This window comes from Danio aesculapii, chromosome 16 (genome assembly GCF_903798145.1).
Source record: "Danio aesculapii chromosome 16, fDanAes4.1, whole genome shotgun sequence".
Lineage (NCBI taxonomy): Eukaryota > Metazoa > Chordata > Actinopteri > Cypriniformes > Danionidae > Danio > Danio aesculapii.
In genome coordinates, this window is record NC_079450.1 from 36,479,981 (window position 1) to 36,499,351 (window position 19,371).

The 19,371-nt window shown below is 36.1% G+C and overlaps 1 protein-coding gene across 1 annotated transcript in view; it reads left to right on the plus strand.

The window, feature by feature from the left end:
* rasip1 (Ras interacting protein 1) overlaps positions 1 to 17,801 on the plus strand; it is a 37,428-nt gene extending 19,627 nt beyond the window's left edge. Inside the window, exons 8-16 of the mRNA XM_056475689.1 lie at positions 276 to 574; positions 2,580 to 2,741; positions 6,664 to 6,704; positions 9,055 to 9,209; positions 12,877 to 12,989; positions 13,064 to 13,352; positions 13,451 to 13,614; positions 13,699 to 13,840; positions 16,656 to 17,801. Coding sequence (XP_056331664.1) covers positions 276 to 574; positions 2,580 to 2,741; positions 6,664 to 6,704; positions 9,055 to 9,209; positions 12,877 to 12,989; positions 13,064 to 13,352; positions 13,451 to 13,614; positions 13,699 to 13,840; positions 16,656 to 16,834 — 1,544 coding nt within the window. The 3' untranslated portion in view covers positions 16,835 to 17,801. The remainder of the gene's footprint in view (positions 1 to 275; positions 575 to 2,579; positions 2,742 to 6,663; positions 6,705 to 9,054; positions 9,210 to 12,876; positions 12,990 to 13,063; positions 13,353 to 13,450; positions 13,615 to 13,698; positions 13,841 to 16,655) is intronic.
* Positions 17,802 to 19,371: the final 1,570 nt, after the last annotated feature.

Below are 19,371 nucleotides of genomic sequence, written 5' to 3' on the forward strand. Positions count from 1 at the left end.
AAGTGTGAAGTGTTTGGCTATACACTATAGGCTACTAAATTACTTCTGAAAACCCAGCAAATACCTTTTCCAAATTTTGATTTATTTAAAGATTAAATGTTGTCTATTTGAGACGACAGAGTTGAGTATTAAAACACATCAACTTTGTCAAATAAAAGCAGATTAATGGTACCAGCAAGAGAGATTACCTTTATAAATTTTGGATTTTCATTATTTACATAAACTAAACATCATATTTTGAACTTCAAATTCTTACTTAATGCTTCTTTCCTCAGCCCTGGCACGTCCATTCAGAGGAGGACAAGCTACTCTTAATGGAGCTCCGCTTTACAGGGAAGCAGTCCTAAAGCCAGGAGACCTTCTTGGTCTTGGCAGCCACTTCCTTTTCCTGTACCGTGACCCGCGTGTGACTCCCGTCCCGCCACTGGCACTACCGCCACCATGGCAAGGTGACATCTCGACTTCCTTCGGGCCCGGCGGGATGACAGACAGACAGGAAATGCTCCGGCTGTATCTCGGGTCCACAGAGTCCCTGCTGAGATACCAGGCCAAACACGCTGATGCCCTGCTGCAGGTAAACACTGATAAAATCTCATTTATCCGTCGTAAAACAAACACCAGTGCATGCCAATACACAACTCCCCTATCAAAACAGCTGTTTAAGGCAAAACTGTTTTGTCAAGCACCTGTCAGTTTTGACATTTTGTGCTTTTTTTTGACATTTTGTGGTTCTTGGCTTTTCATAGAGTTTTTTCGGTCTAATATGAAGAAACATACTTGTTTAAGTTTTTTTTTGTCACACTTTCTCAATTTGTTTGAGTATATTTCAAATTCAATGCATGTTTTTAACAGCAGATTTATCAAAATGGGTTTTTTCTCCTGCAATGAGCCACAAATCTCCTCTTCAGCAGCACTTACATACACCAAACTTCAGTTTTATTCATATTCTGTTGTGTTTTTTAACTGAGTGACATAATTTGCTGGATAATATACATTTTATTAAATGAAAAAACATTTATTTTTAATTATGGTGTAAAAAACAATTCCAAAATCCTCACTGTAAAACTTCATCCAATGCATGGATTTGTGTGTTACAACTGTACACTCACTGGCCACTTTTTTAGGTACACCTTACTGAATTGGACCCCTTTTTGGCTTCAGAACTACCTTAATCCTTCATGGCATAGATTTAACAAGGTACTGGAAATATTCCTTAGAGATTTTGGTCCATATTGACATGATAGCATCACGCAGTTGCTGCAGATTTGTCAGCTGCACATCAATGATGTGAATCTCCCGTTCCACCACATCCCAAAGGGGCTCGATTGGATTGAGCTCTGGTGACTGTGGAGGCCATTTGAGTACAGTGAACTCATTGTCATGTTCAAGAAACCAGTCTGAGACAGTTCTCCTGCTGACATGATTTATCCTGCTGGAAGTAGCCATAAGAAGATGGGTACACGGTGGTCATGAAGGGATGGACATGGTCAGCAACAATACTCAGATAGGCTGTGACACGATGCTCAATTGGTACTAGTGGGCTTAAAGTGTGCCAAGAAAAATCCTCCACACCAATACACCACCACGACCGGCCTGAACCGTTGATACAAGGAAGGATGGATCCATGCTTTCATGTTGTTGATGCCAAATTCTGACCCTACCATCCGAATGTTGCAGCAAAAATCAAGACTTATCCGACCAGGCAACGTTTTTCCAATGTTCTATTGTCCAATTTTGGTGAGCCTGTGTAAATTGTTGCCTCAGTTTCCTTTTCTTAGCTGGTTTTAGCTTTGGTCTTCTGCTGCTGTAGCCCATCTGCCTCAATATTCGACGGTTAACACTAACCAGTGGTTATTTGAGTTGCTGTTGCCTTTCTATCAGCTCAAACCAGTCTGGAAATTCTCCTCTGACCTCTGGCATCAACAAGGCATTTGCGCCCACAGAACTGCCGCTCACTGGATATCTTCTCTTTTTCGGACCATTCTCTGTAAACCCTAGAGATGGTTGTACGTGAAAATCCCAGTAGATCAGCAGTTCCTGAAATACTCAGACCAGCCCGTCTGGCACCAACAACCATGCTACGATAAAAGTCACTTAAATCACCTTTCTCCCCCATTCTGATGCTCGGTATGAACTGCAGCAGATCATCTTGACCATGTCTACATGCCTAAATGCATTTAAATGCATTAAAAATTAGCACTTTATTAGGTGTACCTAATAAAGTGGCCGGTGAGTGTATGCAAATATTTAATGAAATAATGGCCCATTTGCTCATGTAGACAATTTTTAAAACTAGGGATACACAGTTTTATGCAGGTATTAACAGAATCAATCAACAGATTAAATATGGTCACAATTATTAGGTATTTATATTCGCCTGCAGTGTCTTGTGTTCAAAAGTCAGATAAGCCACAATTTCTACATCATTGTTTATAATATGGTATACAGCATTAGCAATATGGCATGAGGAAAATATTATCACTGGTAAACTAGTGTGACAAATACTGCAGTAGTTTCAGTTTTGCCATGGCTTCATAATATTTATTTAAATGAATCGGTTACTGCTGTTTTTATTTCAGGAAATTATTTTAAAGAATACAAGCCCAGATTCAGGGGGCGGAGCTTTGGCACCTGCATATCTTCTGTCACTCATGATTGACTACGCCTCTAAACATCTGGATCCCGAACTAACACCACAGCTGCTTTTAAAGGCAGCCAATCAGATCAAAGGAATTGTTTGGGTGAGTATCTGAAAGTCTAAAGTGGTGAATCACAACCAAGGCTTTGCATCTGTGATTTTTCATGTCATTTTTCATCCCACCAAATGTCTGCCAAACCAACATAAACTAAATGGAATAATAACTTAAAAATGTGGGACTTTTTTTCACTTGAAATACATTTTGCACTTGTTTTAATGAATAATTTAGTCTAGAGCAGTGATCCCCAACAATCTGATTTTTCTTTATATCATTTTTTATACATACAAAAACAATAACAATTGGATGGATATATAAAATAAGTATTAGCCATTTATATTAAATTTATTACATTTAAATGCTTTTTGTGCTTGTGTTTTTGTTAACTCGCAACTTTGCTAAATTAATTTTATTAGATTTTTCTTTCTTACATCCCATTAAATGTCTGCCAAATCAATATGAAACTAAATGGAAATATAGCTGCAAGCAGCAATTAAGGGGCCAAGCAGTTCAGAGCCATAACGAGCAAAGCAGTCCAGAGGCAGAATGAGCAAACCAGTCCAGAGGCCATATAACTTCTGGCCACAAGGTGACACTGCTCCAAACGTTTTCGAGTACTTTCAGGGCATGGTGTTGAAGATGCATACCATGCTTTGTAATGATACATGAATATGTTTGCAAATTATAGCATTTTTGGTCAAAAATCAAAATGGCCGATGCCCAAAATGGCTGACCTGCGAAAATCAGACATTATTTGATTTGGCATGTTCTATCGGATGTGAAGAGACCAGTTTTATGAGTTTTGGACAAAGGATTGATAAGTTCTAAGCAAAAAAGCTATTTTTTGTATCTCTTTCTAGTGCGCTGAAAAGTGGCAGGTAACCTCAGACCATGGTTGTCATAACACACACCAAGCTTGGTGTGAATACGTCAATGTGTTACAGAGATATCGCCTCAAGTCCATTTTCGCAAGCTTCATGTAAGATTTGTTCGCAAGTTTAACAAAAACTATTAAAATTTCATAACTTTTGGTCACCATGTTCTGTAGATCACGTGTTTCAATTTTAGTGAAACTTGCACAAATGGCCTAGGATGAGTTCAGTCAAATAGGCTTTGCAAAAATGTAAAAAAATACAAAAAAATGTTTTCAATACGGAAAATGACGCCATAGGAAGAATTTTGATTGTAGCCCATTCGGTTCAAAAGTTTTAAAGATAAACAAAAGTGAAACTTTGGACAAAACATTGTGCCAAAAAATATACAACTTTCCTGTATACGGTTATATGGGCTGCCATTCAAATCCTGCAGAAGAATGGAACTGAATAATAATAATAATAATAATAATAATAATAATAATAATATAATAATAATAATAATAATAGGAACGCTAACGAAAACAATAGGTGTCTTCGCAACTTCACTGCTTGGCCCCTAAATATACCTTTAATATGTGGAACTCTACACTATTAAACATAAAAAACAATAATGAAATTACAATATATATTAAATGATACATTAAATTTAATGAATGAATTTAAAATACTGTTTTTACAAAAATTTTAAATAAATTTTTATTAATTAAAAGACAACAGATAGATTTTTTTGGGAACGCATTTATATTTTGTCAATTTTAAACCAATATCAAAGTAAATCTAATTAGAACATAAGTGTTATTTTCATAAATAGTACATTTAAGATTTGTTATTTTCTAATATGTTTTTTTTCTAATAGTAATTGCAGCAATAATGTTAATGATCCTGTTAAATTACATCCAGGATGAGTACAAAATGAGTACAAAAGTAGCACATGCTCTCTTATCTGATGTTGATAAAGAAGTGCTTGAGCTTTTCAAATGGTAAAGTCTAGATCGTATATGCAGCCGGCCGGAAGAGCGATATGCACATCAATATAGCAGCATTTTTTATGACACTATATAACAATAATGAATATTTTTACAGTACTGTAATGGTTGGGTTTAGGGTTGGGGTGGGGTAGATGTTAATAAAAATACAAAAAATGGGAAATTTAATAAATAATATAAATAATTCTCGTTAACTTCCAGCTGCAACCATATCCAATCTAGCAACAACCCTTTCTAATGGTGCAAAATGGTAAAGAAAGTTCATGAAGCATCCAGATATCCTAACGTGTGAAATCACAGGCCTCAGTAGGAGTAAAGTGGTTTGGCTGTTTTATAACCACACTGAGAGACCGCTGTCGGAGTGAAAAGGTGATGTTGAACATGACATGATTTAAACACCAAACAGACATATTTTCTTCCTTATCTGGCTGAATCTATGCTTTGGTCAAACTGAGCCACAAATAAAAGGTTAGACTAGCATTTAAAGAGGTCATGACATGGATTTTTAAAATTATTTTTATATGTTCTTGAAGTTCACTTATAATATTATTAATTTTTGTACATAATATTACAAAAAAGTTTAAACCATAATTCTGGCCCTCTTTGTGAAAATATCTGGTTTTAGCCACGACTGATCACACCATTGTTACTGTATGCATCAAAGGCTTATAAAACCATCCATATAAAACCAGAATTCACAAGTAAAGCTTTATAAAATTATCAATATTACATCTTGTGCGCAGCATCTGTCAGATCCACTGCAGCTCTGCATGTAATCTCTCCTGTTTGCAGTGTCTTATTACATTTGTATACTGTAAACAGCACCACTATTTATAATTGATTGTACTTGCTTTTGGTGCAACACAATGCTTTAGTCATTGGTAGGAAAGTGTTATGCTGCGTTCACATCAGACGTGGATGAAGTGTCAAGCCCAAGTGACTTACATGTGACTTAATGATGCGAATGGAGCAGCATGAGTAGATCGTTTTGCACGATTCAATCACTAGTGTTCAAAAATCTGAACTTCAGTGGACATTCACGTCGCATTGACCAATCAGGAGCTTTCTTTTGTAGGAGCGTGATTATGACGTAGCACCTGTTGTTGGTGTCCCAAAGGGAAATCCTTTTGCTGACACCGGACAACAGTTCATCAAACTGGACACGGCTCAGTCGGAAGCACCGCTGAAAGCCTCCATCATGTAGGTATAGTTTCTGGAGGAGTTGATGAACTCAGAGCTGGGTGCACCTCTGAAAAGATCTAGTGCACTCAGACACGGCGCCAACTGAACATATACTCTTTCCATAGCCTTCCTAAAGCTCACAAACACAGCTATTCTCTAAATAAAATCAATGTTAGGCATTTAGAAACTAAGCTAGAGTCTTCGGACAGACAGAAGCCCTGCCCATGATGCGAATCCACATCTGTTGTGAGGTGAATTTGACGCTTGAATGAAGCGAGCAAACTAAAAATGTTCTCACGTCTATTTACGCATGGACAGTGTGATTTATTCAAGCGTTCCGCATCTGGTGTGAACACAGCATTAGTTACTGAGTAACTAAACGTCAATGGGTAGAGCTGGTGCTATGTAGGCGACATCTATGCAAATATATGCACTCCTGTGACATCACATTCAGCTTTATTGGCAGACAAGTCACTTTTACAGCATTATTAAATAAATGCTTGGTTTATAATAAGGAGGATGCTTTAAGAGTTGAATCCTGCAGGATGTTTTAATGTGATTAAGTGCCCTTATTTGTCAAAAGATCAAGGCAAATTTGAATTCTCATGTCATGACGCCTTTAAAACAGCAGCAGCAGCAGTAATGGTTTATCTACAAGGCTTCAGACACTCTCTCTCTCTCTGCACGGAGCGAGTGCTGTGGTGGAGGAGCCGCAGCTGCAGACACAGATGGGCTTTCACTGGAATTTCGCCGTAGTTTGTAAACAGAGGTTGACTGATGTCATTTCCACCCGTTTGGAAAATGTGCTGTCATTGTCCGGACACATCAGCCAAACACTCCCGCCCATGCATTCATCCGAGTCTGCTTTAATCTCTCTCTCTCTCTCTCTTTCTCTCTCTCTCTGTTCCATTATTCATCTTTCAGGACAAAATTAAAGAGTTCGGTGACAAACATCCAACACAAAAGTAAGAACCTGCACCACCTCTGCATGCTGCACTACATCTGTATACACTGTTGAAACACTGTTGCTCAGTGACAGACCTGTAAACAGCAGATTCCTCTCCCCTTACCAACACTGAGCTTGAGTTATGCCATTCTTCACATAATCCTGCACTCTGAAATGTCTGAGCATGCATGCCTTGAATTTGTATACATTCCAATAATAAAAGAAATATATATATATATATATATATATATATATATATATATATATATATTTATTATTTGTGTTGGGGAAAGTTACTTTTAAAAGTAATGCATTACAATATTGAGTTACTCCCAAAAAAGTAACTAGTTGCGTTACTTAGTTACTTTTTATGGTAAGTAATACGTTATATTTCTTTTGAGGTAATTTTGTGTTATTTTTTCATACCTGGCTGAGGCTTAATCTCTTTGAGAACTTACAGGGATTTTTTTCTGCTTTTTTTAAATAGAGGAGCTCTGCAATTAACATCGCACTGTATAACCTCCATTTACTTAAAAAAAAAACTTTTTATAATTAAATAATCTTCTGACTTGGTCCTGACCTAGAGCTATACATGCCGTATATACAGATTAATGAAAATGAAAGAAATGTGTTTTCTACTTTTGTACTTTATGTCTTACTAGTTACATAAAATAACTGCCAAACTAAACAAACTAAACTAACTGAAACAATCCCCTTTTCCTTTTCGTTGATGCATTCAGAACAATGAGAATACTTCCATCACAGAAATTTAAGGCTCTGCCATTTTATTTCTGTCTGTTCCTGTGGATAGCGCATTCTCTCATTGAGTGCGGGATTCATTTATAATTCAGCCATTTTTAGGCTAATTAATTAAACAAACTAAAAAGTAAATCGCATTACATTTTATAAAAGTAATTTAAATATCATTAGTAATATTTTAAAAGTGATGCGTTACTTTACTCGTTACTTAGAAAAGTTATATTATTACGTAACTTGCTTTATCCCAACACTGTATAGTGTCCATGGATTATTTGAAAAAAGTGAACACAAATATCATATTTGTGTAGTACACATAAAACTTTATATTTAGTTAAATAGTTTAGAATAACAAATGTCAAAAGTAAAAAAAACTGACGAGTAAAATTGAAACATGACATGATTTAAACACCAAACAGACACATTTTCTTCCTTATCTGGCTGAATCTATGCTTTGGTCAAACTGTGCCACAAATAAAAAATTTGACTAGCATTTAAAGAGGTCATGACATGGATTTTTAAAATTATTTTTAAATGTTCTTGAAGTTCACTTATAATATTAATAATTTTTGTACACAATATTACAAAAAAAGTTTGAACCGTCATTCTGGCCCTCTTTGTGAAAATATCTGGTTTTAGCCACGACTGATCACACCATTGTTACTGTATGCATCAAAGGCTTATAAAACCATCCATATAAAACCAGAATTCACAAGTAAAGCTTTATAAAATGATCAATATTACATCTTGTGCACAGCTGCTGTTAGATCCAAATTAAATACTGTAATACAATTGGCTAAACTGGCTTTGGGCGGGTTAAAAAGACCAAACCCCTGTGTATATACTGTATATACAGCTGAAGTTGAATTATTAGCCCCCCTTTGAATATTTTTTTTCTTTTTTAAATATTTCCCAAATGATGTTTAACAGAGCAAGGAAATTTTTACAGTATGTCTGATAATATTTTTTCTTCTGGAGAAAGTCTTATTTATTTTATTTCGGCTAGAATAAAAGCAGTTTTTAATTTTTTTGAAAACATTTTAAGCTCAAAATTATTAGCTCCTTTAACCAATATTTTTTTCGATAGTCTACAGAACAAACCATCATTATACAATAACTTGCCTAATTACCCTAATCAGCTTAGTTAACCTTATTAACCTAGTTAAGCCTTTAAATGTCACTTTAAGCTGTATAGAAGTGTCTTGAAAAATATCTAGTCAAATATTATGTATTGTCATCATGACAAAGATAAAATAAATCAGTTATTATGTTTAGAAATGTGTTGAAAAAAATCGTCTCTCTGTTAAACAGAAATTGGGGAAAACAACAAACAGGGGGCTAATAATTCAGGGGGCTAATAATTCAGGCCTTAACTGTATATATAATGTTTTTTAATGTCTAATGTTTATCCCCGTAAGACTTTGAAAACATTAGAACTAGAATTGTCCACACTAGCCTAAGCTTTTTTTAGCCACAAACTAAAAACTTCAGATGTTGACCAACCATGTATCCATATTTTAAAAATACAGTATGAGAACTGTGCTTTAAACAGCTGTGTGTGGATTTCGTGCACCATGCTGAGGTTTTGTACCATTTCTCTGATGTGTGTTCAGCTCAGCAGATGCTGAGGTTGATCTTCCTCCACCGAGCGCTCAGAAACTGTCCTCTGACCTCCGGCCTCTCATGTTCTGGATGTCCAACGCCACAGAGCTCCTCAACTTCTTCCAGGTCAAAGTTGAAGCCCTGGAGAAAGAGTGGGAATTTGAAGGTGAGCAAAAGAGATCTTCTTAATGTGCCATATCTTCTAGAGTATCTTGTGTATTTTGTTAGATTAAATCTGTTAATTCTCATCTTTTATTATGGCATCTTGTTCTTTTTGGGAATCCTGCTAGTCTAAGCAAACATCATGCCCTGCAAAATAGGCCTTTATAAGCTTTAAAAAGATTTATAATATTTTAAAATACTACTACTTTTGTTTCATAAACTTATATTTATGCAATATAAATAGTTTGGGGCTTTGTATCTAAAATTTTACTCACTCAACCTTAACCTTATTTGTTGAACTGTTCTATAAAAGCAACAATTTTATATGAAATCATTGATTATTTGTGAAATTTGCGTTCTATTTTGAGTGATATCATATTACTTAACTGTGTCATGATTTATTAAAATAAAAACCAATCCAAAATTTAATTCTAACTGCATTTCGATAGGCTTCATTACATAGTAAATACTTGTATTTTCCAAGAGTGAAACACTTAAATTAATCTCACACATTAAATATATACGCATTACACACATACTTGCCAACCAGCAGTTGCCAATCTTTCAAGGATGATCTTGTAAAATAAGACATTCTACTGTCAATAAATATTAAAACAAACTAAACTTATGACAGATTTCAAATGCTAATAAAGTAAGAAGTCACTTGGAAGGGTTTATCCTTCACTAAAAAAAATTATGAAGTATGCTAAAGTAATGCTGAAGTATACAGTATATTTAAGTATACTTTATGTAGTAAGGATACTAGCGTCTATGTACTGGCAGTATACTTGTAAGTATACTACTTGAATACTTTTTGCCACTAAATTGGCCCATTTTAGTATATAAAAGTATACTTTTAAGTTAGCTAAACAGTAAGTGCAACAGTAGTTAACAGTAGAATAAATGCACAAATAGTTCACAATTACGTTTTCATATACTGCTGGTGATATTATATGTAAACTAGACCAGTGTTTCTAAACCATGTTCCGGGAGGCCCGCCAGCATTTCCAAATCTCTTTAACCAACACATCTGATTCAGATCAACAGCTCATTACGAAAGACATAAAGACCTGTAATGGGTGTGATAGACAAAAAAGGCATTCAAAACATGCAGTGCTGGTTGTCCTCCTGGAACGTGGTTGAGAAACACTGAACTAGGCATTTATTTTTGTAATAATTGTATGAACTAATTAATTTGTGAAAGTACCAGTTGAAGTATACTGTCTAGAATGTTAGTTTTATTATGCAGTTCTTTTTTACAGTTACATTTTAGAGGGTTTTCACCTTTAATTTGACAAGACAGTTTTGGGATTTGGGCAGCACAGTGGCTCAGTGGTCAGCACTGTCAACTTACAGCTGTTACAGCATTTCTGTGTGGAGTTTGCATGTTCTCCCCATGTTCGCGTGGGTTTCCTCCGGGTGCTCCCGTTTACCCCACAGTCTAAAGACATGTCGTAAAGGTGATCTATAGATGATCTACAGTAAATTGGCAGTAGCGTGTGTGTGAATGTGAGAGGGCATTCGCTACATAAAACATATGCTGGAATAGTTGCTGGCTCATTCTGTAGCAACCCCTGATAATCAGGGATTAAGCCAAAGGCAAATGAATGAATCAGTTTTGGGATTGACACGAAAGCATGGGGTGCTGACACAGGGCAACAGCATCAGTAAAGGACTTCAAGCCAGAATTTAAACTTGGGTTGCAGCAAGAACCATATAACTATATGTCAGCACACTAACCACAAGGCTACTGACACTGACTACCGCAACAGTTCTTAGTGTGCTCTTAGATAATTAGTACTTCCTAATGTTATACTGCATGTGTATTTACAAGTGCTCTTTTAGTGTACTTTTTGTTAACTAGTAGTTTTCTAGTGTTATGATGCAAGTGTACTTAACAAATTAGTTTCACCTGGGTAGGCTTTAGTTAAATTAGATGTTACTTTCAGTTAAAGCAGCTCAAACATGCAATTTAATCCAGGAATTGTCTTAAACTTTGTCAATGAAACCATGGATGGATGTCATATTATGCTGGGGAAAAATGTTATAGGCCACTAAAACAACTTTACCGTACTTTTACATTTTTTTTAAGGTAACTGGTTGCAAACAATTTATTTGGGCTGAATTTAAACAAAAAAAAATAAGATGAACATTACTAAATTTAAATATTTAAATAAATTCAGCCAATATAAACTGTTTGCAGCCACTTACCTTAAAAATTTTACTAAATGCAATTAATCTTTTGTTTTTAGTGTACAAGCCAAGTATACTTACTGTAGGATATACAGTATTTTTATACTTTAAAGTCAATGAACAAGTATACGCCATACACGAAAGTCGATCCCAGTTTTAAGAACAACAAATAATAACTTGACTTCTAGTTGACCATTTGGAAAAGTGGCAGAAGGTAGATTTCTCAGATTAATCATCTGTTGAACTGCATCCAAATCATCACAAATACTGCAGAAGACCTATTGGAACCTGCACAGACCCAAGATTCTCACAGAACAAGTTTGGTGAAGGAAAAATCATGGTCTGGGGTTACATTCAGGATGGGGGCATGCGAGAGATCTGCAGAGTGGATGGCAACATCAACAGCCTGAGGTATCAAGACATTTGTGCTGCCCATTACTTTACAAACCACAGGAGAGGGCAAATTCTTCCGCAGGATAGCGCTCATACTTCAGCCTCCCATCAAAATTCCTGAAAGCAAATAAGGTCAAGGTGCTCTAGGATTGGCCAGCCCAGTCACCAGATTGAACATTATTGATCATGTTTGGGGTAAGATGAAGGAGGAGGCATTGAAGATGAATCCAAAGAATCTTGATGAACTGCAAGAACGCTTGCATTCCTGATGACTTTATAAATAAGTTATTTGAGTTATTGCAGAGATGTATGGATGCAGTCCTCCAAGCTCATGGGAGTCACACAATATTAATTATTCTTCCACTGCACCATGACTTTATATTCTATACCGTGCATTATTTCTATTAGGTGACAAGACTTTTGTCTAAGCAAAGTCAGACTTTACTGTCCTAATTTAAAAATTCTAAGATATCAATATTTTATTTTGGTAAAATAAGCACAATCTAGAGACCTTTTCCTTTCATATAAGCCACTTCTGATACCAAATGATCAACTAGATGTGAAGTTATTATTTGTTGTTCCTAAAACTTGGATATGCAACAAGACTTTGTCAGGGAGTGTATACAGTATACTAAGACCCTTCTGTTAGTGTAAGTCAAGCACTCTTAAAGTGATAGCCTTTATTCTGTTGAACACAAAAGAAGATATTATGAAGAATCTTTAAACCAGGTTTTCAGCTATCTTCCAAATATTTTCTTTTGTCTTCAACATAATAAAAAAACATTTGGAATCACCTGAGGGTGTGTAAATAAGAATAAATTTTCGTTTTTGGGAGAACTATCCCTATAAATGTGATTTTAGGTATATTTCTGAAAAGTAATGTAGCCTGAAGTATACCTTTCTATTTTTTGTTTTAAAGAACTATATTAATAACACACTTGAATATAGTTCTTTTTCATAAAGAATGTAAAAAAAAGACCACCTTTTCAGTGTAATTTTACTGCCATCTTAAACAATTTTGCGCAGTTCACTCATCAATCCTTAAGTCCACTTGTATTTTGACGTGTCTCATCATAAACCTGCAGCTCCTGGTGACCCTGTTCTCTCGGCTGACATGGACACCTGCTCTGAGGCTCTAGCTCAGCTCGATGACGTCATCATGCACACTTTCCAGCAGTGCGTTTACCATCTGACCAAGGTGAGAGAATGTGCATCTGTCTGTGCGGCTTCGGCAACACAGGATTTATGTGTTTACATGTCTGTCTCTTTCAGACGTTGTACTCTTTGCTCCCAGCACTGTTGGACACAAACCCGTTCTCCAGCGAGGAGAGGAAGAAAGCGAAAGCAGGAGTGAAGGACAAGACAGGAAGCGGAGGGGAAGGAGACGAGGAAGAGGATGGGTCCGCTTTGCCACCCACCGTGGCAGGATTGGTCGAAGTGTATCGCTGCTCTCTCCAGCTCTCCAGAGAAGCTTGTCTCTCTCCGCCGCTGACCTCCCAAACATTTGGCTACCTCTTCTTTTTCACAAACACATCTCTTCTCAACACACTTCTAGAGAGAGGTCAGTCTTTCATAAACACAAGAGCTAAAGATCTGATGGCAATGGGTTTATATCTGGATTTGGTGTTTATAATGATTCAACTGCTCTGTTTTCTACAGATAATCTCTTCTCTTGGTCCCGTGCGGTTCAGATTCGAACAAATCTGGACTTGGTCTTAGACTGGCTGCAAGGAGCTGGTCTTGGAGATATTGCGTCAGAGTTTCTGAAGAAGCTTTCAGTTACTGTTAACTTCCTGTGCATTCCGAAGACCCGCCTTATTCAGGTGAGAGAACAAACTCACCTTTGCCGTTAATAAGTAAATAAGCATGCCATCACAACTGAATTCATTTCCACTGTATCCATTTAGTCATCCTGGTCAAGTTTACAGGAAGAGCATCCCTTGCTAAGTCCATCCCAGCTTCACCATCTTCTCACTCATTATAAGCTTGGGCCAACAAGAGCCCCACCTTCTTCATGGGCTCCGCCTCTCGGGACCGAACTTGGAGGGGGTAAGTAAAAACATAAAATAATAGGGGTTCAGTGATATAGCTGACTGGCTTCCTGGCCTTTGGGAAGAAGATGGTGGAAAACCAAGACATTATTCATTCATTCATTCATTAATTTTCTTTTCCGGCTTAGTCCCTTTATTAATCAGGGGTTGCCACAGCAGAATGAACTGTCAACTTATCCAGCATATCTTTTACACAGCGAATGCCATTCCAGCTGCAACCCATCACTGGGAAACATCCATACATAATCATTCACACTCCTACACTACAGCCAATTCAGCTTACTCAATTCATCTTTAGCGCACGTCTTTGGACTTGTGGGGGAAACCGGGGTACCCAAGGAATTCCATGCGAGCACAGGGATAACATGCAAACTCCACACAGAAATGCCAACTGACCCAGCGCGAACCAGCGACCTTCTTGCTTTGAGGTGACAGCGCTACCCGCTGCACCACTGTGCCGCCACCAAGACATTATAATAATATAAAAGTAAATAAAGCATAATTGGCCATAATTGTGTCACGCACACACAAGCACATGGTTCTAGGCCCATATCTCATCCCTCAGAAATGTTGACAAGCAAGGCAGGAAAATGCTTAGGCCCTGGACCAAAAGGCTAACCAACTTTGATTCACTAAAGCCCTGCTCACACTGTGATTTCAGCCACAATTTGGTCATTTGAGAAACATTTGGGAAATCCTAAAAGATTATTAAAGACTATAATCCCAGGCTGTTGACACTTGATTAATGGCCAATCAGATTTTCCATGCAATGAAGTTTTGGCAGATTCAGATTTCAGACACTTTCCTGCAGTATGACTTCAGCTGTGATGAGTGTCAACTCAATAACCAATAGGAGCGTGGTTAGATAGTATATATATATATAAAAAGATTAAAATGTATAATAAAATAAAACACTCAGATAGTATATATATTCAAGGTTACACACACATACACACACACACACACACACACACACACACACACACACACACACACACACACACACACACACACACACACACATATATATATATATATATATAATATATATATATATATATATATATATATATATATATATATAATATATATATATATATATATATATATATATATATATATATATATATATAAATATATATATATATATATATATAAATATATATATATATATATATGTATATATATATATATATATATATATATATATATATATATAAATATATATATATATATATATATATATATATATATATATATATATATATATATATATATGAGCAATATCACATGCGTAGCAGTGCATTGTACAGCGATATCGCACTGCTACGAGCGTGATATTGCGTTTATCCAACAGTTCGCCGGCATGATCGTGTATATAAAAAAGAAAATCAAACATGGAGAGTTTAAGAATTATTTTGCATGAGGAACTACTTTCTTCTGCCATTCATTCACATCTGCTGCTGACCATCAGAAAAGCAGAAACCATTACTAATACATCAACGTCACTTTAGAACTAGTATTTGAATGATTATCTAGTATAATGTCTAAAGTGCTGACAAAACAGGTGATTTTGTTCACATTTTAAGAATATAAGGCTGAAAGACATGAAATGCCATCAGTCTAGAGACATTTCGCAGTATTTCTCTGTTGCAATTGGGATATCACAATAATTAACCCCAAAAAAGCTAAAGCAGCACAAACACTACCAGATTACTGTTGTGTCTGTGATAAGAAAAAATGCTAAAGACATGTAAGCATTTCTTCTGTCTTTCTTTTTGCTGAACTAGTCTGCAGTAACGAAAACCGAAGACTCATTAGAAACAAGCAGATGGCCAACCAAAAAGTAGCTCAGGGTTATACAAAAAGTGGCCAACACAAAATGCATACAGTCCTGATATGCGAGTCCCATCTCACACTCCATACACTACAATTACTATGGTATACATACAGCACTACAACATACAAAGGAGAGAAATTGACTTAAAATGTCACTCACCTATTTAATAATGTTTTGATCAGCTGTAGTTTGAAAATACGCCAATCTTTTCTCCTCTAATGGTTTATTATGCGGTCTCTGTTGCCATTATGTGGTTGGACAACGTCAACCATCTTTGTTCTGTTCAATGGGAGGCTGACGAATGCCGACGTGCAGAAACTATAAATATTTAAAAATGGGCTCTATCCTTATAAATTAACTACATAGTTGCAATCTAAACAACTACATTCTCTAAAACTACATCCTAAAAAAGCCTCAAAAGTACATTACGTTGTTCAACAGCTGCAATATTTGTCAACTGTAGTGTGTTCATGGATCTGCAGTCACTCTAAGTGGGCAGAGTAATACAGAAGGGTGAGGAGGCTGTAGGAGTTCTGATATTTCTGAGAATTGTTGTATAAACTGTTGTACTGGGAAACACCCATACACACTCATTCACACACACTCATACACAATGGCCAATTTAGTTTATTCAATTCACCTATAATGCATGTCTGTGGACTGTGGGGGAAACTGGAGAACCCGGAGGAAACCCACACCAACAAGGGGGAATGCGCAAGCTCCACACGGAAATGCCAACTGGTCCAGCTGGGACTTGTACCAGCGACCTTCTTGCTGTGAGGCGACAGTGCTAACCACTGAGCCACTGTGCCACCATATATATTTGGATTTCCATTTATATATACATATATGTTGAGCATTAAAGACTTAAATAAAGTTTAAAGAAAATCTCACCAACCCCAACTGTTTACTATATACACTATTTTTAAAATTATATACAATTTATTATTTTCTATCTTTAATAATTTATCAGATATTTTTGAGAGTTTCCTGGACCATCCTCCTCTTATCCTGCCTAATGAGACGCCACGCCTGGACCTGACTCAGCCAATCCCCAGCCCTGAGCTTCAGAAGGAAGTGACACGCCTGCGAACATTCCTGTGGGGGCTCGACCAGGATGAACTTCCTGCTAATCAGCGGACGAGACTGTAAAAATTTCTTCATCCCATTTGTGAAATTATGACCATTATCTACTTCACACATAGACAAACTATCAGTCTTTGGATAATAGTAGGCTTCACATTGAATACATTTCCTCTGACATTCCTACTTTCCTTGCCTATTAAGCACACGTTTGATTTTAATAGACATAACTGGATCACTTATGAATATGTATAATTCATTGCATTAGTTACCTTAAAGGTTTATGCTATAGGAGATTCGTTGCCTGGTTGCAATGATAAATGAAATTTCCTTATTATATTCTTTTAAATTAGATTTTTTTGTTCACTGTTACACATCTAAATATCATACTACCATAAACATTTTAAATGTTATGATCAGGCTAATTGGTTATATTTTTCCAATTAATGTAATAAATAAAATAACATACATCTTGCTGTCAAGTTTTTATTAATGCATTCTCATTTGTTTGTTGGAGAAAGTGTTGACCACCTGCTGTTCTATCAATCAACACTGGGTGGCATGATAGCAATGGACTAGTTAGTGAAAGCCACCAGTGGTCAGTTAAATCAGACTAAAAGGCAAATCACTCATCATGACTAATATTCAACATGTATCAGTATCTTGAAAATTAATTTATGCTATGTTCAGTACAGATGTGAGTTCTAAACACCTTATGTGGCATGAATGTGTTTTTTTATTATGGAAATACTGATACTTGCATGTGTGCTTACGCATCTTAATCCACTGTTACTATAGTTATTGTTACTGCTGAGCCATAATATTTTAGTATGGGATTTAATTCTCTTCTTTTAAACAACGTTATTTGACAGTGGTTTGACTAATGCCTAGCAATCACAATTTTATGGCAATAATACCTCTAGTTTATACAGTGTTTTGGTGGAACCTATGGTTACCAAGGTAAATATTTGTAAGGGTAATGGAGCATTTAGATAGGCCTACTAGTTCCACGCCTGGGTAAACCCTGAGTAAATATAATAAGGTTATCTTCTTTAGTGTCTCATTCTGTTGACATACATGTTAACTGTGCATTACTTACAAATAAAGGTTCTTTAACTGCATCAATGGTTGTGTGAAGAACATCATAGAAAAAGCCTCAGTGTAAAAAAACAATTAATTGACTTTAATTAGATTTTAAAGTAATTAGTTGGTTTTTATTTGTTACCGTTTTCTTAGAATTATGTAAATGAACTCTGCATAACTATAAAAAAATAAGTTACAAGTAAGTTACTTCCATACAAGTACACATTATTTTAAAGAAAAGTAACCAACAGCTTTTAACAGTGTTCTTCAAATGGTTTCAGAAACATTCAATGTTGAACCAAAAATGTTTTTTCTATGACATTACTGCAAAAAAAACCTTTTAAAACCTTTATTTATAAGAGTGTTGGTGTTTATAAGAGTCTGTGTCAGTCAGATTCCTGACATTTAAACCAATGATTAACTTTCATATTTATATATTTAAGAGGGCAGCATCCCTTCCTACTATATAGTACTTTATATAGCAGGTATGACACTGCATTTAGATGTCTTACTTACATTCATTCAAATGAAAACTCGGTCATATAAAATATATTTGTTGATAAATAAAGGTTTAAATGAGCACTTCATACAAACATTTTAGAAAATGTCAGACAATTGGGCCTTCAAAAAAAAAAAAATTATATATATATATATATATATATATATATATATATATATATATTAAATTATATATATATATATATATATATATATTTACATATATATACCCACCGGCCACTTTATTAGGTACGCCTGTCCAACTGCTTGTTAACGCAAATTTCTATCAACCAATCACATGGCAGCAACTCAATGCACTTAGGCATGTAGACATTGTCAAGAGGATCTGCTGCAGTTCAAACCAAGCAACATAAAGGGGACGAAAGGTAATTTAAACGTGGCATGGTTGTTGGTGCCAGACGGGCTGGTCTGAGTATTTCATAAACTGCTGATCTACTGGGATTTTCACGCACAACCATCTCTAGGGTTTACAGAGAATGGTCCGAAAAAGAGAAGATATCCAGTGAGTGGCAGTTCTGTGGGCGCAAATGCCTTGTTGATGTCAGAGGTCAGAAGAGAATGACCAGACTGGTTCCAGCTTATAGAAAGGCAACAGTAACTCAAATACCCATTCGTTACTACCGAGGTATGCAGAATACCATCTCTAAACACACAACACGTCCAACCTTGAGGTGGATGGGCTACAGCAGCAGAAGACCACACCATGTACCACTCCTGTCAGCTAAGAACAGGAAACAAGCTACCATTTACACAGGCTCACCAAAATTGGACAATAGAAGATTGGAGAAACGTTGCCTGGTCTGATGAGTCTCGATTTCTGCTGCGACATTTGGATGGTAGGATCAGAATTTGGCATCAACAACATGAAAGCATGGATTCATCCATTTCACTGTACCCCAATTAAAGTAGGCTAGACAGGACTATAGGATATACAGGATATACGCATACGCATACGATATGTGCATATCTGTTAGCTCATGAAAGGATGTGCTTGTGAGAGCCTC